Source organism: Oreochromis aureus, linkage group 22 (genome assembly GCF_013358895.1).
Source record: "Oreochromis aureus strain Israel breed Guangdong linkage group 22, ZZ_aureus, whole genome shotgun sequence".
NCBI lineage: Eukaryota > Metazoa > Chordata > Actinopteri > Cichliformes > Cichlidae > Oreochromis > Oreochromis aureus.
In genome coordinates this window covers 17,429,368-17,454,298 of record NC_052962.1, presented here as the reverse complement: position 1 = coordinate 17,454,298, position 24,931 = coordinate 17,429,368, and the positions used below count along the sequence as shown (strand labels likewise).

General features: G+C 39.7%; 1 protein-coding gene across 2 annotated transcripts; it reads right to left on the bottom strand.

Annotated features, from left to right (window-relative positions):
- Positions 1-1,298: 1,298 nt before the first annotated feature.
- On the bottom strand, positions 1,299-7,841 carry sla1a (Src like adaptor 1a). Of its 2 annotated transcripts, XM_031729277.2 has the most exons (8): positions 7,658-7,841; positions 7,149-7,245; positions 6,706-6,805; positions 6,417-6,503; positions 6,040-6,143; positions 5,353-5,484; positions 4,739-4,868; positions 1,299-2,691 (listed from the first exon to the last, which is right to left on the bottom strand). In XM_031729277.2, the coding sequence occupies exons 2-8, from the start codon at positions 7,219-7,221 to the stop codon at positions 2,490-2,492; spliced, it is 828 nt and encodes a 275-aa protein (XP_031585137.1). In that variant the 5' UTR covers positions 7,222-7,245; positions 7,658-7,841; the 3' UTR covers positions 1,299-2,489. The 2 variants fall into 2 exon arrangements, with proteins under 2 accessions (XP_031585137.1, XP_039461999.1); XM_039606065.1 differs by lacking the exon at positions 7,658-7,841 and having other exon boundaries at positions 7,149-7,538.
- Positions 7,842-24,931: the final 17,090 nt, after the last annotated feature.

Genomic DNA, 24,931 nt, shown 5'->3' with positions numbered 1-24,931 from the left:
AAGAAAGTGCTGAGTTTGCCTGTACTGATTACACACAGTTGGCTCATGAATTTCACAGAAAAACAAATAAATAAAATTTGGCAAGGTCGCCAAAGTTGTAGCGCATATGTTCTGGAACGTAAAGCAATTTCCTGAACTATTCTTCTACAACATACATTCTCTGCAAATGCTCCGAGGCTCATTTCATTTTCTCTCAACCCTTTTCTCTTCATCAAAATCATTTCATCATTTTTTTTTAAATATATCAGAATGTAAAAGAGGTCAAACAGTCCAGTATTTCATATATTTTTGTTATTTTCTGTATGTAAACGCAGGCCAAACGCAGCCCTGTGCTTTAAACTCTAGGACACTGTTCCTGTTTCAGCAGTAATGCACTACACGTAGTTGAAATTTTCCCACACATCTGACTGATTCGACAGTTCTTCTGCTTGCTTCCTCGGACGCGTTCGTCATTCTTAGTTTCAGACTCAAAAACATCGGCAGTTTTGCTTGAGTTCATTGCAGATTTGCAGTAAGATATGATCTTATTAAAAAGAAGTTGCTCCATAAGCCCTGTCATATGGTAACCTTGCAGAATAGCGGAAGTTGAGCAAATATCAATAGGCCGACTGTGTCTTTGTGAAGAAATCAGAATTCAGAAGTTCTCAGAAATTTCCCATCATGCCGCCACATCAGATGAACAGTGTGTACAGTATTAAATCTGGGGGGTTGAATGAAAAACAGGATGCTTTGACTTTTGTTCTCATGGTCTCACATTTGCCTAAAGAAATCTCATGCTAAATAGGGGAAAGCCCCAAATCCCTTTCTATTTGGTTAACAGCTCTTTTTCTCAAAAGGGGCAGTCTTTTTGTTATAATATCTTTTTTTTCTCCATGTTTCAGCAACACTTTGCCGAAAGTGCAAAATATATGCATGAGTTGCAAATGGTGCACAGACAAGCATGACGATAAGAGAGTGGTAATGAAACTAAATGATGACTATTCGCTAATTTGGTTTGGTGAACTGTTACATTAACAGTAAACCTAACCTTGAATCACAATATGCTTTTGCCACAACTGAGGCAAGTTTGTTTTTTTTGTTTTTTTTGTTTTTTTTTTGGGCGGGGGGGGTTTACACAGCAGCCGTCCTCAGGTTGAGTCCTGAGCTTCAACACCTTCACGGCTGGTGGGATATTTTTATCTTACTTTTAGGTCATGTGTGTGTTTTTCTGCTTAAATTTAAACATGCAGCACTAGTTGTTGTGTCATCACTGTACACACGGATGTTTACCAGAAATATTGTGACCTCTCTAATGGTTAGTATTGCAGTTGACTGGTCTTTATTCCCATGTAACATTAAATAAAACATACGGCAAAAAAGCATCAGACTATTACCATAACAGCCATTCCTGTAATTGATTGATACATGAAACATGATAACCGATACATATTAATTATACACAGTATTTACACGAGCCTGTTTCGCATGCACTGTTGTGTGTTTGTTAGTATACTAGTAACACTACAATATTGTTACCAAGCCCGGTAACGATATTTTGTAACCTAAGTTGCTCAAGTTAGATAAATTATTACACAGGAACATACATTTCAGTGTTTAGGAAACATTAATAAACTAAAAAAAAATAAAAGAAGAAGAAAAAAAACTATTTTGTGAACAACCCACACAGCAGATGTTATTGATGAACTATTTGGAGACTTATCGTGCTTCACAGAAGTGATTATTTTCCACCCTCCGGGGATATTTAAAGGGCCAGTTCACTCAAATTACTAAAGCGGATTATATTTTTTATAACCTCTGTCTATACACATGGTCCCACTCTCTTGATCGGTGTGTCACACCACGACGATGGCCATTAATTAGAGGCTGGTTGTTGATAACTGCGACACTGGCTTGTGTAGTGAATCTCAGAGTGAGAATTAACATCGAATGACAAATAGTAGGATGGCAACTATAAGAGGAATCCACATTTTGCTCATTTCCCCCTATGTTCATGTGTGAATAAGTCACTGTTTGAGACACACTCATCATATCATCTTCATCTTCAATGCATCAATGTAGCCCCCAAATTCAAATGATCTGAGGTTCCCTTCGTCCCATTATGACCATTTTACCATAGTAATAAAACTTAAAATAGTTTGAAAGCCACAAAAAGCCATATGCATATAATTAGAATCTATCCCACATCACTCATCACACCATAATGCCAAGCTTTGTTTTTCTGCACTGCGTTCAGGCATTCACATCTAAATTGCACCGTCATCCAGTTCAACTACTTCACAAGTGTAATTGGTCATGCAATTTGCGTTATTGTTAAAAGTACTTCAAAGTGCTCAAAGTAGAAACAATGAAACGCCTCGATGTTTTGGGGTAAGAGTTTCGGCTCAGTACTGTTCTCTGCTGGCTGAAGGAATCGGTAGTAGATTTCAGAGGAAGCTGTCTACTGGCCTCCACTTAAAAATAGTCCGGGCTTTTTAGCTTCACTGTTGCATCTAGAAGTCCTCGTCATAGTCAGTGTTCGGAAGGCCATTTTCAGGAACAACATACAGCGATTTGCTTTTCTTCTTCCGGCTATCTGGTTTCACCCGTGAAGGGTCTTGATCGCCAGCGAAGGACAGATAGGCAGCGATGCTGTTCCTGACTCCATAGCTCACCATGTTTTCGTTGCAGGCGTCTGTGCTGACCAGCTGGTTCCTGTAAAGTGTAGAGATGAATACAGTTAATCCCACCTTAGAATAAGGACAAACCTTCAGTAAAATGCTGGATTTGAGCGTAGTGGTCAGGTTCTTTTTTTTTTTACTCAGTTTCAGCATTTAATGTGTTTTTTACCAGTAGCCTCATTCACACGTTTGTTTTTTTCACATGCCTAAGCACTTTTAACCTAACATTTAAACAGATGCATTAAGGACAATTTAAAGTTCAGTCTGTCGCCCAAGGAAATTTCAAAATGGAGCCTGGGGCTGAACCACTGACCTTCACATTTAACCGTTAACCAGGCTCCACCTCCACAGCTGCCTCAGATGTTCATTGCTGCCTGATTTTATATGCGCCTCTTGTTTAATGTCATGATTAGCCGATTTCTTTATAAAATATCTTTTGCATATTTAATGAAGATAAACAAATGGAAACTTATAACCTTCATACCATGGTTATTATAACTAATTAAAACTTAAATGGAAACTAAATATTAAAAAATAATAATTTCTGAAAACCAAAATTAAAATGAAAAATAGACTTTTGAAAAAAAAAACTATCCTATGAACTGAAACAATTTTGTGATCTTAGAAAAATAACTAACATAAAGTAAGAATAATGAGGAGATACTGTATCATGAGTTTTATTATTTGTTAGTTTGGTAAAGATTTAATTACAGCTTGCCAGATGAGACACTGGTGGACATGTTTATTGTGGCTCCTGAGGGTCAGCTGTTTTACCTGATTTTCCTAAATCTTGTCTCTGACAAATGCCCTCCGTACAATAATAAATAAAGAATAAAACTAATAGAAACTGAACTCAACATTTTTAAGCAGTAAAAAATAAAGTGAAGTGAGAAGATCCACCCTGGAAGGTAAATGAAACTAAAATTGCATTTTAAAAAAAAGTCAAAATGAATTCAAAATTTAAAAATTAATTAGAAAATATGAAATTGTAATCAGTTTGTTTAATTCAGGGAATATTTTTTAAATCATAGGCCCTTGAAGTACATAGGGATGGTTCGAAATTTGGCCCTTTTTAATTTGGCTTATTTTTGTCCATTATTTTTAAGCTGTTGAATGAAGTACATACAGTTTAGCTGCATGAAATTTTAATCGGCGAAAAAAAAATGCAATTAATTTTAAACCCACGTCACACAATTTTGACACAGAAGGAATCACGGCTTTGTGCAGTGAAAAACGAGTTTTTTCACATGGTTTAGGTTAACATTTACTCCAGCCACTTATCCCACATGGTGATGTGACTTTAAGTCAAATTATCCAGTCATAGTTAAGGTTACAGTGAATTAACAGAAACAGAAGATCCAGGGCAACAGTGCTTGTTCTGTTACTCCACTGTGCGCTTTTTGTTGTTGAAGCTCAAATATATCCCCATGATACTGATGCACAAAGTTGGTTAGATGTTGGATGTAGATTTTTTTAACAGTGCTTAAATGTGTTTTTCAGCATTAAAATTTCTCAAAGGATTAACGTAAGGCGGGACAAAGACGGCAATTTATAAGTGCCAAATTTTAATCCTGTCCTACATGGACTTTGAGATTTTCAATGCACAGATATGTATTTTGAATTTTATTCAGTTCAGCTCAGTGTTATTTATATAGTGCCAAATCACCATAATAGTCACCTCAAGGCTCTTGTAAGGTAAAAACTCTACAGTAATACAAGAGAACCCTATTAATCAGACCACCCTCTATGAGGCAACACTTGGTGTCAGTGGGAAGGAAAACCTCTCTTTTAACAGGAAGAAGCCACCCAACAGAGCCAGCATCAGGGAGGGGCAGCCAACTGCCAACTGCCCACAACATGCACTGCCACACTAACATGCCTCTAACTTGATCTTCTTCAAAGGCCGGTTCCCGATCTTGCAGTTTTAAAATAAAGTGGACAGACTTTTCCCCCCAGTTTTTCCCTGCTCATGCTCCTCCACTGGGCAGCTTTTGTGCAATTCTGGCTCACAAATATTCAAATAAACACACTTCTTGGCTGTCGCCTCCATAGGAAAATATTTATTTGAATCTCATCTGTACCTGTCTACTTTGTTCCAGTCAAAGTTGCGCCGCATCACTACAGGTGGAGCTCCAAGACTTGCATCTGGCGGCTGAGTCGTGCCTGACAGGCAGGGCGAGGTTAGCACACAGCATAGCCCATCTGCAGAATCTGAAAATACAACAATAGGGGAAGTAAAATACAGCTCCCAGGCAAGATGAGCAAAGAACAAACATAAAGTTGCAAAATTTGCATTAACCACTCAACACTTGACCGCTCTAGCAAACATACAAAGCAAACTTATATATATGTGTATCAAGAATATTGCACTACTTCAGCAATTATCACAACCTCTTTTCCTCACTGTGTACACACCAGTGCTTATCAAACATGCATATTGTATCTCATTTCCTGTTGTGTTCCAAAAATATTCTGTCAGTAGAGGAAATATATATAGAGGCTGAAACACTGATAACAAATACTTCTATATTAAGAACATGAAACTATATTTTTGTTAATCTAAGCTCGTGTGGTTTCCGAAGTTCGTTAGTACTTATATGTGTGTGTGTGCCCCTACACATGATGAGTTTTGTTTACTGTCTCACATGTTAACTAAGGGTCTATGAGAAAGCAACATATTTACGCATCTACTCACCAGAATAATGATTGATCATATCTTCAAGGCACTGGAAAGTGAGACGTGGGGAGATGTAGTACCAGCTGTTGTCAAGTCTGAAGATACGATAGTGCTTTACACTCCTGTGCCTCACTGAGAGCGAATACAGACCTGAGGATGTGACACGCATCACATGCTTTGAAGACAGGCTTTCAATAATGACATCAATCTTGAAACAAGACCGTATGATTAATAACAATAACATCAATAACTACGGCTTTGAAACAAAGCAGAAGTAACTTGAAGTTCAATCATGTGGTGTAGTTTCCATCTCCTGTCAAGTTTAGTCACTGGATTTATTTATCTATCACAGGCCAATGAGACTTTGTCCCAGTTAGAAGTAATTTCCCTTTTACGTGTCTTTACAGATATAGTTTGACATTTTGGGAGATAAGCTGTTTGCTTTTCTTTCAGCCTGAAGATGCAACCAGCAGGTATTTGGCTCAGCTTAGCTTAGCAGTCATTGGCCTGCTTCATCTAGACCTGAGTGGCAGCTTGCTGTTTCCTCCTCGTTCCAGCTATGGTTTACTGAGTGGTTAATGGTGTGACTACACTGATGTCCTGTGTCAGTAGTTGAGTCTCAGAGGTAGTTCGCAATTGCTTTTAACATATTCACAGAAACCAAGAACTGGAATCAAATGACAGTAGTCGTTTACTTGTTCTTACCTCTCTCCCTGGTGCTTTCTCGGACCAGAAAAGAACCCACTCTGTTCCCAGGTAGAAGAAGCAGTTCTTCCGCCTTCTGCCTCTCCACACCTTCAAACAGCCAGCTGATTGAACAAAAAGAAAAAAAAACCCAAATGAGTTTTTAATTCCAGATTAAATACTAGTGGAGATATTAATATAAATCACCATATTTATTAAATTAGCACATACGCAGCTGTAATATAGGCCACATCACCAATATGTCACGTTACTAACATTTGTCATGGCCGTTCTATAAAAAAGACAGATCATAAAGCAGAAGGACCTATTTTAATCAAGTTCAGCCAAACCAACCAGACCAGTGGAACAGAAGATAGTGTCAGTGAGGTTTTACTTACCCATGGTACACTCGTGCTACATGGCTGCCGGGTATGTAGTTCTCCTTCCCTGTTTGAATAGAGCGCACTCTCCACCAATAAGCCTCCCTGACGACGACACAGAAGCAAAGAGGAATTAAAAACTGACCTTTTGCCTAGCCACTTCCCTAAATTACACATTTAGAACATTCCATTACAAACAAAGCTTTCTTTTTGACTTGGTTTTCCTGTTGGTGCACATAATGTCCAAAACTTTTCTTTTCTCTTTTCTTTTCTTTTTTCAATCAGAAATGCAAGCACATGATCTTACTGTGCAACCACTTTGAGCTTTTCTCCCAGTCTGTAGATCGGCTCGCTGATTTCAGGAGCAGGATAGTCCTGGAGCACGACCACCACCTCGTCTTCTGCGCCTGCAAAAAGAGTAATATTTGCAGCATTTACTAGCAGCCAAATGTTGACGCTGTGATTTAGAAATAACTAAAACTGTCCAAAATCAGTTTTTAAGACTAGATTTGTGATTTCTTATGTATGTGTAGTTGTGATTTGTTTGTAATTGCCTAGGTGCAGTTGCCACATCATCATAGACATGCATAACGAAACATGCCAAAACAGTAAATTCTGGTATTCAAGATGTCAGTGTCTCTCCGGTCAGGGATTATCACAATGACTGTTGTTGCTGACAAGAGTGCAGAAAGCTCCCAATCGGTAGTTTTTATCAGCCTGCGCTATTTATACACTAAAAGGACATCTTACCCTTCAGAGAGGTTTCAGGGTTTTCGGTGTTGACCTTGTTCTCAGCACTCACACCTCGCATCACATTCCCCATCCTCCAGATGGACCAGACTCCAGCCTGAAGTCAGGACAAAAAGAAAAAAGACAGACAGGAATCACTAGTAAACGTCTCTCTGCTGCTGTCCCATTGATCTCGTAGTCTACATACTGACCATTGAGCTATAGCTCAACTGACACATTTGTTGCAAAATGGGGAAGCTGAGGCTAGATGTTATCGAACCTATTTTTCCATTGCAGCACCGAGCTTTGTGTACTAACTAACTAACAGACTGTGAATTCAAATGTTGCCACATCATATACCTAAACTTCAAATGATCTTACATAACGCGTATTATGATTAATCCATGAAAGCATTTCAACAGATCCTGCCTGTATTTATAAGTCACAGTATGTAGCAAGACAGCTGGCTAGTATGAAGAAGTGACAGGTCCGCCTGAGCAGTTGCAGCTCAGCAAAGTGTGAACACTTACTTGCAAAATTTGTGGATCGTTGTTTCCGATGGCATCAAGGCCAGTGAGAGAGATGATGACCCAAGCAGGGCATCGCGGCAGCAGCAGAATCTGGAACTAGAACGGCACCATCTTCACAAGAGTTTACAGGAATGACATGTCACCAAGTGGGGTGACAGCTCTGCATTTGACTGCAAACTCACTTCCTGTAATGAAATGAGGAAGAGGGCAGGCAAGAGTGTTGTTGAGAAACACGGTGAAACATGCAAGAAGAGACTTCACAACAGCCTCACTAGTTAGGGAAACCAAAAGCGCCTCTGGGGTTTTTTGTTGTTGACATTTTGAATTTATATAGGTGGGCTCTTTTTCATAATGTTTTGGTTTCACAAAGTCAGTGCTGATCGCCAATAGTGAGTGTGCTTTTTCCCCAAAATAGCGATGACAGTAATAATCTGTTCAAATTATTTCAAGGCCCTTGGGGAAGTTTCAAAATTGGTTAGAGAAAAACAGTAGTATTCAAAACGTTAAAATCATATCAGTGTAGTTCTGTTCTTGAAAACCCCTCAAGGGAAGAATAAGAATACTTTGCTTGTCTGACCAAGCCACAGAATCAGCAAAACTACCCTTATTGTTAGTAGACTGTGGGAATTAAGTACCCAGAGAGAAACATCTGACTGTTAGGCAACACTGCTGTTACAACAACTGTCTGTACCAAACCATGTTTTTTTCAAATCATATGCAAAGTTTATAACACCCTATAGCTTATATTCCATGTTACATGAAAAATATATGCACCAAATACACACAAGCTTCTCTGGCAGTCATGCAACACTTATGACATCACTGCTTTTGCTTGCAGTCTCAAGGTGTTTGTCTCAGACAGGAACTCAGATTACCCTGCATGTTGAAAAGCGGCACTGGAGATGTGTTACAATGGTACCAAACATCCCAATGTGACAAACTGGGAACGTGAGGTTGCGGTAATGTATCCTTTTATTTCTGATCCCACAAATTGAACATGTGGGGTACCACAAAAATGCCAAAAAGTGCTTGGCAGGCCCGCGGCACTGCCTTCTGGGAGTTACGGGCACAGCCCAGTATGTGTCTCCTATGTGCCTTAATTCAACCAACTAACTCTGGACAGTTATTTATAATCTCAGCTAATGTTTAAAAATTGTAGTACAAAATATGGTTATGTAACTCATGTATTTTTCATATTAAAACCTGGATTATTCTTCTTCAAAACTTTAAGCTTTAGCGAAATCTTTAAATGACTGAGTTAGTCCTTCCTTTTGGTTTTTGGTGTGAGTGTTTGTGTATGTGGAGAGGGGGATAAGGTTAGATCTGAGTGATAAAATTCCTAAGAGGAAGTAGACAGAGTCATGTATCACATCATGTACCAACTGAACTGCAACTAAACCACGTTTTGCACAGAGCGAGCAGTTCTGTTCTGCGTAACAGCAGCTACTGTGGCTTGGTGGCTACCGTGAGACTCCAGGACTCTAACAGTTGTGGTTGCCAGGAAGGAAGTCTCCACCAGCTTAGAATGAAAATAAACACCAGGTAGTTTGTGTGCTGACCAAATTTACTTTTATCTTTAGAATTTTCAGCACTTCTACGTAGGTTTTTTTTTTTTTCACAGGACAGTTATCTGTTATGCCATCTGTGTCCTTTTCAGGCACTCATATGTAGATGACTAAATAGAGAAGAAGGTTTAGCAGTGTGACATGCATCACATTTCCCACTAAGCTAACTATAGCTGTACTATTGCAGTGTTACTCTGTGTAAACATGGCAGAGCGTAAAGTAGTGCAAAGAAATGTTTAAAAAGTTGGAAAAGTGATACTGATATAAAATGTTGTTTTAAAGAACAATTTGTATGAATGAAGCTGAAAAAGATGTAAGGTGCCGTATTGGAGCACACAAATGTAATCAGTAACTCCGTAAAGCCTGGAACATTTTCTTTTTTCCTTCATTGCATAGACTCTCTACTTCTTCAGGTCCTGGCTGCTGTCTCTTGCAGTGCCAGGGCTATGTGTGTTTTTGAGTGAATCATACATTCATCAGACATTACACACGTGAATCAGCGGGGCTGTCCACATTAGCCTCACTTCAATGAGCTTCTTTGTTACTTAGAAATGAGATATTTATTTCTCCTCTTATTTAAGGCAATTCATTCTCCATCAGATGTCATCCTTTTTAGATCTTTCTAGACTAAGTATTTGTTTACTTGGTCATTTAGACTAAGAACAGTGTGTGGGCTAGTTCAGTTATTTAAAAACATAGGAAAAGAAATTATAAGTGGGCATTACACCACCAAACACTGCTATTGTTTCCATTACTTGTAAAACAATGACTTCAAACCCTTATACGTTGTTCTTTATTATTTATCCATACATCCACCCATTTATCTTCTCCTGCTTACCCAGTTACCAGTGGAGGAAACATACATAGATGGTGAAACACTTCATATTTATAGCAGGTGCTGCAGGTGCTGCAGTCTAAGCAGAGAAGTCCAGGTTTTCCATCCCACTCAGGAGCACATAAAGGTCAGTTAAAATTCCAAGACAACTGCCTTGGTTCAGTTGGCTCAGGAAAATTTTCCTTTATTATACATTTCTTAAATAAAAAGACCTATTTCAAGGTGTTGTCTGTGAAGTCATAAATATATACTGTAGATCATTCATCGGAAAATCCGTCAATTGTTTTACATTTATCTCATTCAGAGTCACGGTGGAGGGGGATGGAACCTATTCCAGCTGTCAAGGGGCAAGAGGCAGAGTACATCCAGGACAGGTCACTGGTCTGATAGAGCTCACACTTGGTGTCAGTTTAAAATCACTAATTAGTCTAAACCCACTGACTGCATGACTTTAGGAGGAACCCAGAGAACCCACGCAGACACAAGGAGAACATATAAACTTCACACAGAAAGATCCCGGCCAGATGTTGGAGTCGAACCCCCCCTCACCCCCCTGCTGTGAGGAAACAGTACTAACCACTGTGCAACCTAAAATATGCATATCAGCCCATCAGCCCGTACCCTTAGATCTGGGTCGTATAAAAAAACCACGTCTTTATTCAAAAGCTGCATACAGCAACTGCTGTATGTAGAGGTGTCACACTGGCTGTGTTATTATCTTTTGCTGCCAGTCAGTTTCCCATCTTTGATAAAAGTAAAATAGTTTTCAAGTGATTGATGCATCAGTGCTGGTGTATAACGCATGTTGGGGAAGTTTTGAGGTTTCGCTTTGAAGATGGTAGATGATTTGTAAGCACTGTTTTTATGGGGGTTTGGGGGGGGTAACACCATTTTTTTCCCCTCTTACTCTCATAAAGGCAAAAGCTGTCTGTCTGTGGCTGACGCTGGCCTCTGCTGCCAGAGGCTACTGTGCTGCAGTCTGGATGTGTTTGAACATTTCAAGGAGAATTGACCGCCACGCCCTCTTTCTAAAATTACAAAATTACTAGCTGTGAGGAATTCCCATCATATTTTTTTTTCCTCTAAATCAAGACACACTCGGATGTCTTGAACCTTTTCAAGCAAGATGTGAGCGCTGTTGTAATGAATCGCTCCACAGTTCCTCTTTTTCCTAAAAAACAATACACATTCCTCTTGTTTGGACACGAAGACTTGGTCTTTATGTGGTCGCTGTGTTCTCCCACAGTAATAAGCAGTATCTAAATTCAGAAGCAAGACTGACCCCACTGGACTCTAAACCACAGAACTGACAGGAACGGGCGTGAACTGCTTACATTTGCTTCTGAATATATCTGAACATTTTTAATTTTTTTTAGAGCAATTTTTATCCACAGGCTTTATATGTTTCTAGCACTTTTAAGGTTTAAAAAACAAAATCCAAAATATGCGTGTAAAAAAGGCTAAAATCCTTCAGCAGTTAACCTGTAATTATTAATATAATGTAGTCACTGTATGTGGGTCATTCAGGCATCTGGAGCATCTTATCCACTAAACCATCTGTGGGAGAAATCGTCCCTCCCTGATTCTCCTATCTATTAATGCATTCCTCTGAACTTCCAATAATATTCCTTTGAATTTTGGCAGCAGTGTTATTTCTATGCGCTAATTTAACAAATCAAAATAATTGTATTGACCAAGTGTTTTCCCCAAAGTCTGTTTCAGCAGACCCGTTTTGGGGATTTTAATGGTAACATAATTGGACAAAATTGCATGCAGAAATGTGAGTCTGCTTTTGCAAACCACTGTATCATTACCATGGACTTTGTGACGAAAGAGAGCACAGAACTGAAAAGTCGCCCACTATATGATCTCTCCTGGCTGCCAGTGAAGCAGAAACAGAGTTCCACAGAGAATCAACAACAACAACGTTTTAGACATGAATGTCTCGCCGGTCCTTAAACATTAAGTCCAGTCAGCTACAATAAATGAAGCCTGACATGACGCCATAGGAAAGTATTACTCATGACACTTACATCACTAACATTACTATGAACTGTGACCACTATAAAGACAAAACGCTACTGGGAAATGTGGATGGCACTGTGTTAAGGCTACGACCTTAGGAGAACTGTGGCTACCTTTTTACCTTTTGGCAAAATAACTGTATTATCTGACCTCAAATACTAAAACCAGTTTTACTGCAGGGTCAGCAAAGGCAGTTTTATTGGGGTTGGTTTCACATGCCTGTGTATGCACACTATGTCTGTCTGTACAATGTATGCATGTGCATGCAAACCTGCTTGCCATCCAGTTTCCATGTCAGCACTGCCTATATCTAGTGATAAAAGCATGCAGCTTGTGATGGAGTGTGATAGCACAGTTGATATCCTGTTTAATTTAACATTATCAGCAAATGCTTGCCGATTTGTTAAACTGCATCTTCATTTATCTTTTATAGGGTGCCAGTTACAATTTTCCTTTCTTTTTGTTATATGTGCCGTATATATACAGTAAATACTTTGTGCATAGTTACATGTTTATATAGTAAATGTGGTCAAAGTGTCAAATAATGAAATCAGTGTATGTTAAAGTCATCCAAAAGCTTCTAGTTCAGATCCTCCAAATGTTCAGCTTTCATCATTTTACTCATAATGCTATCTAGGGAATAGCCAGGAAACACAGCTGCTGCTTTAAATGTAATGAAAAACATTAAATTTATAAATTTAATATTTAATTTGTAAGTATTTTATTAGTTTTTCATACGTAGGTCTAAATACATGATGCCACGGCCTTTCACACATCATAACTCCAGGCTGCTTCTTATGAAACTCGTCTCATTCTTCATTACCTGAATATTTCATTCAGGTTATTTTCTTGAAGTTTCACAGCGATTTTACAGGCTGAGTGAAACATGCTTCTGTTAACATTCACAAGCTACCAGGGTACCTGCTTGTTAATATCTCATGAGAAAGCCACATGGCAGCAACTCGGTACATTTAGGCACCCAGAGTTGGTCAAGGTGACCTGCTGAAGTTCAAACCGAGCTTCAGAATGGGAAAGAAAGGGGATTTAAGTGAATCTGAAAGTGGCATGTTTGTTGAAATACTCAGACAGGCTCGTCTGAGTATTTCAGAAACTGATGATCTGCTGGGATTTTCCCACACAATTTTTCCTCAGAATTTTCTGAAAAAGAGAAAATATCCAGTGAGCAGCAGTTCTCTGGAAGAAAATTTCTTGTTGATGCCAGAGGTCAGAGGAGACTGGTTCCAACTGAAAGAAAGGCAACAGTAACTCAAATAACCACTCATTATGAGAAAGGTAAACAGGGCTGAAACAGAAGACCATCTCTGAAGGCACAACATGTCGACTCTTGATGCAGATGGGTCACAGCAGTAGAAGACGACACCAGGTGCCACTCCTCCAAGTGAAGAACAGGAAACTGAGGCTATAAGTTGCTTGTCTGAGGAGTCTTAACTCCTGCAATAATGTTTAGATGGCAGGGTCATAATTTGACATATACAACATGAAAGCATGGATCCATTCTGTCTAGTGTCATCATCAGGCTGCTGTTTTTGGTACAATTATGTAGAGGATGTTTTTCTTGGCACACTTTCAGTCGCTTGGAACCAACTGAGCATCTTTTAAACACCATGGCCTACCTGTGCATTTCTGCTGATCATGGTGGCTGCTTCCAGTGTAGTAGTGAGCAATCTCATGAAGCTACTTAAATACCCTTCACAGACACGAAATCTAAATCCATCAGAGCACCTTTGGACTGGTGGAACAGGAGGTGGAACCGGATGTGCAGCCAACAAATCTGCAGGAACTGTGTGATACTATCATGTAAATATGGACCAAAATCTCTGAGGTATGTTTCCAGCAGCTTTTTGAATCTGTGCCATAAAAAATTAATACAGTTCTGAGGGCAAATCGGGGTCCAACTCAGCACTAGGAAAGTGTAGCTAATAAAGTGTCTGGTGAGTTTCTATGTCTGAGTATAACAAGTAAAGTGAGCAGCATAAAATCTCTTCAAGACAGTAAGGGTATCCAAGGTTTTCCAGGACAGATGTGACACTGTGCAAGCAAGTATGAGGTGCGGTCTTGCTGTAATCGTGCCATTAAATTAACAGTTCCACCTGCACTCTAATCCCTAAAGGTGTGCTCTGCAAATAGTAAAAGTGTTCCATCATTTAAGCTCTTTAAGCTCTGTAACCAGTGCTTCCATTAGGGTCACCTGTGTATTTCTGTCAGCCACACCCTCCAGTTTCATGTGCACACTCACACATGCACACAGTGAGGATAATGCCAGTCTTCACGTGCAGGGTTGGGTAACTATTGGTTACTTTGCCAGCCAGCCCTGTCAAGCCCATAATGAGAGTCTGCATCAGTGGACTCACTCACTCCCTTCAACAACGCAGATGGGAGTTTACAGTTTATCGCTGCATCATCATCTGTTACCCACTTATTACAGGGCTGTGGGCTATTTTCGTGCCGCATGTCTTCGCTGTGCACCTGCAAAAGTATGTCCACCCACTGAAGGCACACTGCTGTTTTCAAGACATCTAAATCCCAAAAAGCCCCAGAGCCAGATCTGATGTGCAGCATGTGTTTAGTAACTTGAAACATATACTGAGTGATGTACAAATGTGTGGAATGTAATAATTGAGGAGATTTTGTCATCTAAGCGCTGTGATCCTTGCTATCTTGGTACAAGGGTATATTTTTCAAGAGTGATGTTTGTAAAGACAAATAATAACATGTCTTTTAAGTTCAGTGAAATCACTGGTGGAAAGTGATCTTACTAGTTAGTTCAAGTAAAGAGTAAGAATATGAATGAACACAAACAGACACTGAGTCTTTTGGGGCTATGTTGGGTAGCAAATAACTAGCTGATGATTGTACATTTGAAGGAAAAGTTAAGTCAAGTGAGAGTTACATAATACAGGAAGCCGTCAAAATGTTTTTTTCCACTGGCTGCTTTACAGATCATTGAGGACCTGCTGGTACTCCAGGCTGATTATTGGCTTTATTACTTTTCTGAGAAACAATCCTCAGTGGAGCAGTGAAAATTTACTACCAACAGCTCTTTAATTTACACTCTATTCACCGTGCAGCCATGACTGTTAAAGCTTATCAGCCGATTAGAATATAGACCACATATGAACGCACAACACTGGTGTGCTTGATGTTAGACAGACTGTGATGCTTGGCACAAAGCAGACTAAAATATGCATGAAATAAAAGTCTTTGTATTTTTACCTGGATAAATAAAGGACTAATAATACAACTCTGAACAAAACATAGTCCTTTCTTAGAAATAAAAGGACACACATGTTTTCAGAAGGTTACATCCCCATTTCATACTGGTATGTTAAGTAGTTTGACGTTGCTAATAATAGATACCGAGAAATCGAGAAATATTGCTATGTAGCTGACATTACTGAATTAGTTCTGCTTTTTAGCTTAGGCTGTTATTGCCACATACTGATCAGCTAATTGTGAAAAGAACAGTTAAAAGTTGTCATTGAGCCCAATATAAAAGACGATTAGATGCCATCTGAATATGAAGCCGCAACTCACCAACGCACACTTGCATTATTTAACCAGAGCACAGGGTTGTATTGTATCTGTTATAATTATATTCTTCGAGTTTTTTATTCAGCCTCCAAAATGAGGAATCAACAAATAACTCAGAGTTAGGTTTTGCAACATTAAACAGATGTGAAAGATGGCCGTGGTATATTCAGTAACAAACAAAAACACTTGAGATGGTACTTCGGAAAGGGTCTGCCCTCAGGTCATAACTGTATGCAGACATTGTGTGCAGCTATTAACCGCCGTGCAGGAACATATTACATGGCTCTGTGTTGACACTCCTGAAGAGACGTCCACTTTGTGCAGGTTGTTTTCCACCCTGTGTGTAATTGGACCTCATTCCTTCCCATTACCAACTTTACAGACCAGAATAGAGTAGAGGAAAAAATAGACCGGTGCTGTGTAATGCTCTGTCTTACACATACTCGGGTGAAAGGGTCCAAAAAAAGAATCGCTGTTGTACCATCGCGGTTTTAACTGTTCCCTGCAGGTTTTCGGTTGTGACTGCGGACAGATGTTTGAGTTGTGGTTGGTTTTCTGGGGATGTGCTCAGCTTTAAATCATGTTTACGACTTCGCTTTGCTTTGAGAAAATCCATTCACCTCACGACGGTTCCAAGATTCCTCTAACCTTTTGAATTTCTCTGTATCCAAACATAATGTCTCTGAGCCCTTACAATGAGGTTTTAAGCCATTCATTATTCAGAAACCATTAGTTTGATAGGGTCAGAGTGAATGGTAAATAGCCGAATAAATGTGAATTACTGAATCCACAGCATTTTATAGCCCATTTGGTGTTAGCTGAACTCTGTGTGCGCGCGTGTGTGCACACACATAGGAGGTATCAATGGATCGACATCTGGTGAAAAATCTAAGCAAAGGCCTGATCTCTGTACAGGATAACCAGCGCAGAAAAAAGGAGGTCTTCAAAGTCACATATCCCGAGGCCAGCCAGTCCTTTTGAGATAAGGGTCAGTCAGGATTAACACTCCAAGACAAAGCATTCCAACGGCGGGCTTGGCCCATCCGTTAAGAAATGCCAAGACTCCAACAAAATGTTCATTTATGACCAAGACATATCCCAAAACAGCATCATGTTTGTGTTTTTCAAACATAGAATTTAAAGTCTGCACAGAGCTAAAGGAAACACAAGCCAGTGTTTGGTTTGAATTGCAGCCAAAGTCATACTGAGCTGAAATGTGTATGCCTCACTGGGCTGCTTATTGCTGATCTACACACAGATACTATAAAAGACGACTTTTGTTTAAAGTGGTGATCTTGAGAGCAGTCGGCATCATAAAGCATCCTAAATCCACCTCTCGCCGGCCAAAAACCAAACAAATGAACAAAGCACTGCAACAGCTGGTGAAAGCGCATTGTCTCACAAACCTACAGTGCCATGAGAAAGTATTCATCCCCTTCCTGATTTCTTAGTTTTTTTCTGTACTTGTCACACTGACATGTTTCAGATCATCAGACAAATTCTTCGGAAAACTAAGTTCAGTTTCACTAGCCACACCCAGGCCTGATTACTACCAGAGCTGGTGAATCAAGAAATCACTTAAACAGAACCCGTGTGACAAAGCGAAGCAAGCTAAAAGATCTCAGCACATCATGACACAGTTTAAAGAAACAGCTAAGAAATAAAGTCACTGACTGAGTCGGACTATATACTGATTTATTTTGCGCACATTCATGCATTCAGTTGCACATATACACTCTTAGGATCACTATGTATTGCTTATAGGTTGGCAAAGTATCCGCAATATGTCAACAGAAAGCATGTTTGGGCTTAGATTTGAGACAAATACAAGGTTGAATGGACGTGTGAAATTGCATCATACACTGACTGCATCCATCACTGGAATATCCCTTTAAGTCTTATTTGCTTTCAAGTTGCTCTGTATTTTTAGGCTTTAACAAGTCAGTGTTAAAAAGACAAATACGTTTTTAAGTAAAACATTGTTGAAAACATTAGTCTAACATCCCATTTCATCTGTCGCCATCTTGTTTTGAAGGGTGAGCTGGCTTAAAGCATCTCTCACCAAAGCAACTTGTGAATCACAAGGAAGCTGCACCCCAGAGTATGATCTTCTTTATCATTTGTTTTTTTCACACTAAATGGGACCATAATTTACAAAATGAGTGTCGTGCTGTATTGAAGGAGAAGACTCGAAATGAACATTTGAGATCGTAAACTCGTGAAGAAAACCTTTAAATCAAGTAGAGAAGTAGGATTGTTTTACCGCAGACTTTTATACAACCAGTTTTCGTGATGCAACCAGATGACATGCCTCCTATTGGATATAATGAAGAATGCATGTTTCAAGAAGGTCTGCATTAATTAGCTTCACTTTTCATACCACGTCCACCTTGTGCTTACAGTCTCATAGCCATTTTCTGCTAGTACCTACTCAGCACTTCGCTCTCCCACTGCAGGCTTACTTGTTGTTCCTAGAGTATTTAAAAGTAGAATGGGAGGGAGAGCCTCAGTTTTCAGGTCCCTCTTCTATGGGAGCAGCTTCCAGTTTGGATTCGGGAGACAGACACTATCTCTACTTTTAAGATAATGAAAACCTTAAAACCTTCCTTTTTGCTTAAGCATATAGTTAGGGCTGGACCAGGTGACCCTGAATCCTCCCCTAGTTATGCTGCAATAGACGTAGGCTGCCGGGGGATTCCCATGATGCACTGAGTTTTCCTTTCCAGTCACCTTTCTCACTCACTATGTGTTCATAGACCTCTCTGCATTGAATCACACTTGTTATCAATCTCTTTCTCTCTTCCACAGAATGTCTTTATCCCGTCTTCCTCCTCTCACCCCAGCTGGTCGCAGCAGATGGCCCTCCCTCAGCCTGGTTCTGCCGGAGGTTTCTTCCTGTTAAAAGGGAGTTTTTCCTTCCCACTGTCACCAAAGTGCTTGCTCAGGGGGTCTTTTGATTGTTGGGTTTTTCTCTGTATGTATTATTGTAGGGTCTACCTTACAATATAAAGCCACTTCAGGCAACAGTGATTTGGTGCTGTATAAATAAAATTGAATTGAATTGAATAAAAAACTACCTGATGGTTCACCTAATGGAACACCCTAAAAACAGAGGTGAGCCGTGCCGTGCTGAGCTGACCCAAAAGGAAAAGGGCTAAATGTGATGAACATATACTTAGTGAGAAGATGAAAAACAATCAACAATAAAATCTTAAAATGGGTCTCAAACCTGAGAGCTACAAAATTTTTCTCTTTTTGTTTCCATGCAGCATGTCGATTGTTACAATATGTTGCGTAATCTGTTATGGTCTAACCAGGTAATTACAACATTAAGATTTTTTAAGGGAACACAAAAATGCTTCAGTAGAGCGATAAATCTGCTCTCACTGGATGAACCTGTGGAAGTAAACTGCTAGAAATCAGTAGTGATCAAAATTAAAAGCCTTTAGTATAAATCATTTTAACCTTAAGTAAATTTGTATAAAAGCCCAGTTACACGAGAGGAAATGCAGCGTGTGTTTGCACATACAGGGTAGCATTCCACTATTCATCTGAAGTCAATTATACGGAGTCAGCAGCACTGGATCGAAATCTAAAATCAAAGTTGCTTTTGGCACAGCTGTGACTTAATAGCCTATCCACTTAACAACAAAAACAGGCATGAATGGAAAGTCAGCTTTCATATAAATGTCTGTATTCATAATTTTAAGTGACTAAAGAGAGTATCATTTATAAAGTTGTGCAATCTGACGAGAATAAGACCAGTGTGCACAATTCACCCATTAAATTAAGAGTTAATTAGCTGAATTGGATGTGGAATAATTTGAGCTTGGTTTCGATTTGACCAGTACACATGTGCTGCTGGTTTTTCCTGGAAGGTCAACAGCCGTCAATTATTCCGCATTAGCCGGTAAACAGTGTTCACAAATGCCTCCATCGTGAGCAATCGTTGCCTATTAAACTGCCCCGACTTTATGTGGGATTCTTGTATCTGTGGAGCTCAGCAGATGTTTTCCTCAGTCCAGCAGTCTCAGACCACAGCTATATAAAGACAGTATAATTACTGGACCAGTCTGAGCACGGCGTGCCATGCCCTTTTTCTGGCAAACACACACACATATACACAAATCCCCTGTACACTTTAAGCAAGACCTACATATGGTTCACAAAATTCAGGTTTCTCAGGTTTAAATGAATGAACTTCACCTTCACCTCATGGATCAGCTACGTGATATTGGCTTGGCTTGGATCAGTATTAGGGCCTTGCAAACACTGTAGTTGATATCAAATTGAAGTGACTGCTGCTAGCCGCTGCTGGTTCTGCTGGTTCTCAATTTTTGTAACCTGGCACATTGTACGACCGTGTTGGTTTGCGATATATCGATGCAGAAGCTCAGAGACTCACACTTTACAGGGGAGATGTTGCAACAGTTTGAAAAGATGAGACTTTGTGGAAAATTCCTTCCGCTCATATACCAGCGCTGATGTGTCAGTGCTGCCTGATACCTGTCACTCAGGAGAATACTGCAGCGAGTGTGTGCAGCACGCAAAGCGACAATTGCGGTGGGTGTACTGGGGCCCTTATCTCTCACTGTTTCCCAGGGTAGGGGATGTTGAGAGCAACGTGAGAGGAAACATAAGTGCAGCAAGCGGTGCGATGGCCAAAAAACCAAACTGACTGGAAACTATGCTGACAAAGTCCAGGTGTACTCATTTCAAAGCACCTTGTGACTGGTTCTTTTCTTTAAAAGCTCTATATAAATAACTTGTGCTTACTTACTTTTACTTACAGTGCTAGGTGGTTATCGTGACAGCTTCAGGTGATAATCTTACATATTGCACCTTTGGAGTGTCAGCTGAAAGAAAAACAAAATCTCAGCCTGTTGTTTAAAAAGCACATTTGTTCAGAATTATCATCTCTATTTTATTTTATTTATTGCTGCTAAAGTTACTCTAACTTTAATGACCTCTTAACCTTTTTTTTGAAAGTGCAGTCTGTATGTCTTTGATTTTGAGGCCAGTAGCTACAAAGGAAAATGTTTCCACACATAGTACTGTACCACAAAATAACTTTTTTATGCATCACCTTAGCAGTGTCTGGTCGCCTCGAGGTGTTGTAAACTCATTCTCCCATTCTAAGGAGGATTACCGACTCCACTTGACTTTGAAGCTGTAAGATTTCCAAAACATGGTTTGACTTCAAGGCTTCTCTGTGAGTTGAGGGGATTTTAATGAGGGGATTTTCGGTTTGACCAGCTATGCAGGACTTGAGTGGTAGATGGTCAGTTTCTATAATCAGGTCATCTGTCACACTTTTTTTTTTACCTGAATTGCCTCACCCACATGACACTCGGGGTATTAATAGAGGCATAATGTGGGTCAGCAATAGCTTAATGCAGTTTGTGTTGGGAGATGTTTCTGTCAAGGATTTCAATACACAATGATACAAACTGAGACTGAATTGATATGAATGGGTGACAGAAATGTGTCTGCTTCCTGCTTAATGCATGTTGGTATTAAAGCAATAATGCCACATTTGGATTACATTAAAGACTTGAAACACTAGGAAACAGCTTGACTTGCTCTGAAGCCTTTAAGGCAGCGAAGTCCACTTATAAAGCTTTAAAAGCAGCTCTTTCTTCAGTTATTTATCCTTATTAAGGTAAAGCTCTTGGCAAAAATACACATATCACGTTTTTATAATAGTACAGTTTTGTAAATGCAGGTTTGATCTGGGTGTGGCTCACAAATAAAGGCTGTTACTTGTAAAATGTTTGAGATCCCCCGCCTCTTAGCAACCTCTGAGTCATTAAACACCCATAATTCAAGTGAGCCGAGAACACGGAGCTACATCGAAAACAGAGCAGCCGTCACCTCAGACCTTGTTTTCATTTTTAGCTATTTCTGTTCAATTGACCTCAACATGCAAAAAAAAGTAGCACACTACTGAGCTCGTACTACTCAAACATCTAATTATTCTTGCTGTTGGTCCGTTTATAGGTTAGTTACCATATCAGAACCGAAAATAGAAGACAAATGCAAACATGAAACATGAGAGCGTGAACAAGCTACGGCTCGTTTTCTTTCTCTGAATTGTTTCAGAAGAGGTTTTGCATTGTTCAAAGACGCAGTCTGTGTTAGTTTTAGAGAATTAAAGAGAGAAGCATCAGGAGCACTAATGATAATAACAAGCAAACAGCATTTTTGGGGTCTATAGTTTTGCTTTTGGCCTTATTAACTTGTGAAATTAAGACAAAAATGTGTGCTACAATGTATAATTTGCCGCAATTACAAAAATATTGAAAGTTCTATGATTTCTACTCCTTGTCTCTTATGCAACTGCATAAGTACACATCTAAGCCTGAGTCCTGATCTCATCAAGGTAATGGTACAGCAGTTCCTTACAGATCACTGTTATACACAAGGAAGTCATCAAAGGAAAAAAAGGACTCAAAGGAAGTTCTTGGAAAAGTAGAACTTCAAAACTGTCTAAATGATGCTAAACAAGTCGTTTTACATCCCTGTGTTTCAAAGAAAGCTGGAACACTGAGTAAAATGGAAATATGAACAAATCGTTTAGACCCTAAAGGTGCCAAGGTGGCATTGTGGTTGTCTCACAGCAAGGAGGTTCTTGGTTTGTAGGGAGGTTAGGTTAACTGGTAATTTAAAACTGGCCGTAGGTGTAGATGTGAGTGTCAGTGGCTGTGAATGTCTTCCTGTGTTATCACTGTGTTAGTGACAGACTGCTAACCCCATCCAGGATACACTCTGCCACTTGCACAGTGTCTGTTGAGATAAAGTCATGTGAAAGTGAAAGACGCTCTTTCAGATCTAAGGTTTTCCTTATTAGGACATTAAGAACTTATGTCCTAGAATAACACATGAAATTTTACATTGTCATTATACAGTGAGAAAGACTATTCATAACTAGAAAATACCGAAGACAGCTGTCAGTCGTCCCAGCAAATTCATCTCAAGGTCAGAGCGTGTCATGCTAAGAGAAGCTGCAACACACCTAAAATCTACATGTTTAATGTTAAAGTTCATCACAGTACGATTAGAAAACGCCTGAACAAGTTTTGCTTGCTTGCAAGTGATCACAGAAGAAAGCATCTTCTCTCTTAAAAAAACCTGGCAGCACAGCTTAGGTTTGCAAAGCTACATCTGAGCAAACCACAAGACTTCTGGCGCAATGTCCTTTGGACAGACCAGACCAAAGTGGAGACCAAGTGTTTGCACAGTGCTGCATTAAGCAAAAGACAAACACAGAACATCAGTACAAACATCTCGACATCAACTGTGAAGCACGGTGGTGGACGGGTGATAATTTGGGCACCTTGCAGTCACTGAATCAACCATGAACTGAAAAAGAAAAGAATCAAAGTGTTGCAATGACCCCGTCATAGTGCAGACCTCAACCCAATTGCTCAAATGCTGATGTGGGACCTTGAGAGAGCTGCGCATAAACGAATGCCCACAAACCTCAAAAACTGAAGCAACGTTGTAAAGAACAACTGACCAGAATTATTTCTCAATGATGTGAGAGACTGACGGAGTCACGCTGGAAATTATTACTTTAACTTATTGCTGATAAAAGTGGTTCTACAAGGTCCTGAATCATCCCACACACTTTGTCACACACTGCTTCTTCATCTTCTTTTTTGTACAATAAATAACATAATATATAATAAAGTTTGTATTTAAATAATTAGAACCTAAGAGGGACCAGATGATTCTTTTGTATTATTAACCATGGAATTGAAAGAGGGTGCACGTTCTTTTCTCACATGACTGTAGCCTCAATAGCTTTGCTATAGTTCACTGATAGAAATCACTGATAAAAGCCTGGCTTTAAAATGCAGAATGTAAATCCAGTGGGAAACCTCAGCATGGCTCTGTCTGTGTTTTATATGCAGGTGTGGTTTATATATGTAATTTTTTTTCTTTTTCTGGTACATTTTTAGCCGACCTTTATGGATGGAGCAAAAGCTGCGTTCGCTGAAAATGGTTCCTAAAAGTGACCATGAACCCACACAGTGTCTACTTTAATTGACTGCCACCTTAAGGCAATAATTAATATCAGCACTAGTTTCTCACAGTGTTGAATTCCCCCCATTGTTACTCTTCACAGCTTTCAAAGAAGAAAAAAAGACAAAAATAATGTCTTAGGAAATGAAAGAAATTAAAAGATACACAATATTAGATAATGGGGGAAAAAACCTATGACAGCAACTGAAACTGGGGGTTGGAGGTTAACGGGCTGAAGCAGGAGTACGGATGAGAAGGTGGGGAGACCAGCAGAGATGGAAAGTAAAGAGAAGCTGAGTTTTAGAGTAAGGAAACAAGAGAGAGACAGAGAGCATTGTGCTGTGGAGGGGGCGGGTCATCCTGGTCAGGGCAAAGCGGAAAGCCTGCTCAGATCAGCCCAGAAGCTGACAGCTCTCTGACAGGGGTCAGACGACTGCCTGTAAATAATAGGGGTTCAGACCTGGGGCACTTTGCTCTTTGACAAAGTGTTCATTTCTCATCCATCACTCTTTCCTTCTCTCTGTTGCCTGTGGGGCCGAATTCTCACAGACTTTTTGGTTATTCTGGGTGAGACTCAGCAGACTAAAAGCAAAAAGTGCTGTGGTGAGAGGTGCAGCATTACTCAAATACAAGAGTTTCCATATGGCGCATTTGGTGCTCACCTGCATCTCCTCAATGTGACACATTCAAATTTCCAGAAAAATGAAAGGAAAGCAAAGTAGCAGGCTGTGAGATAGATGACATCATTTGATTTAAACTAAACATCTGGAGGCCAGACACAGTCACAGCCTTAAAATAGACACAATGGGCGAGAGGTAGGCGACCGGCTAGGTGTATTTATTCAGTGGTGTTAAAGGAAAATGCTCTCATGCATTGACAGGCGCATGATACATAATTCCAAATATGGTTGCTGAAGTAAATAAGTTCAGAGGAAGCCAAATCAGGAGCATTACACAAAGTCCAGGCCTCAGTGTAAGCTACATGATTGTATTTGTAATGTCTGTGTATGTGAGGCCTATCTTAATAGGAGACTCACACGCAACAAAGACAGTAACTTGAATCTCTATTTTGCCTGTGCAGAATGACCCATTAACTACACTGAAATCCTCGAAGGAACTTATTATGACTTGTGGAGTAGAGGGCAATGATTCTGTAGCCTACGTAAGCATACGCGCACTGTTTTTCAGACTGACTTGGAAATATCTGGAACCTTTAAATTAAGCAGCAGTAACAGGAGTGCCAGAGTCCTTCCAGAGACTATTCCAGACA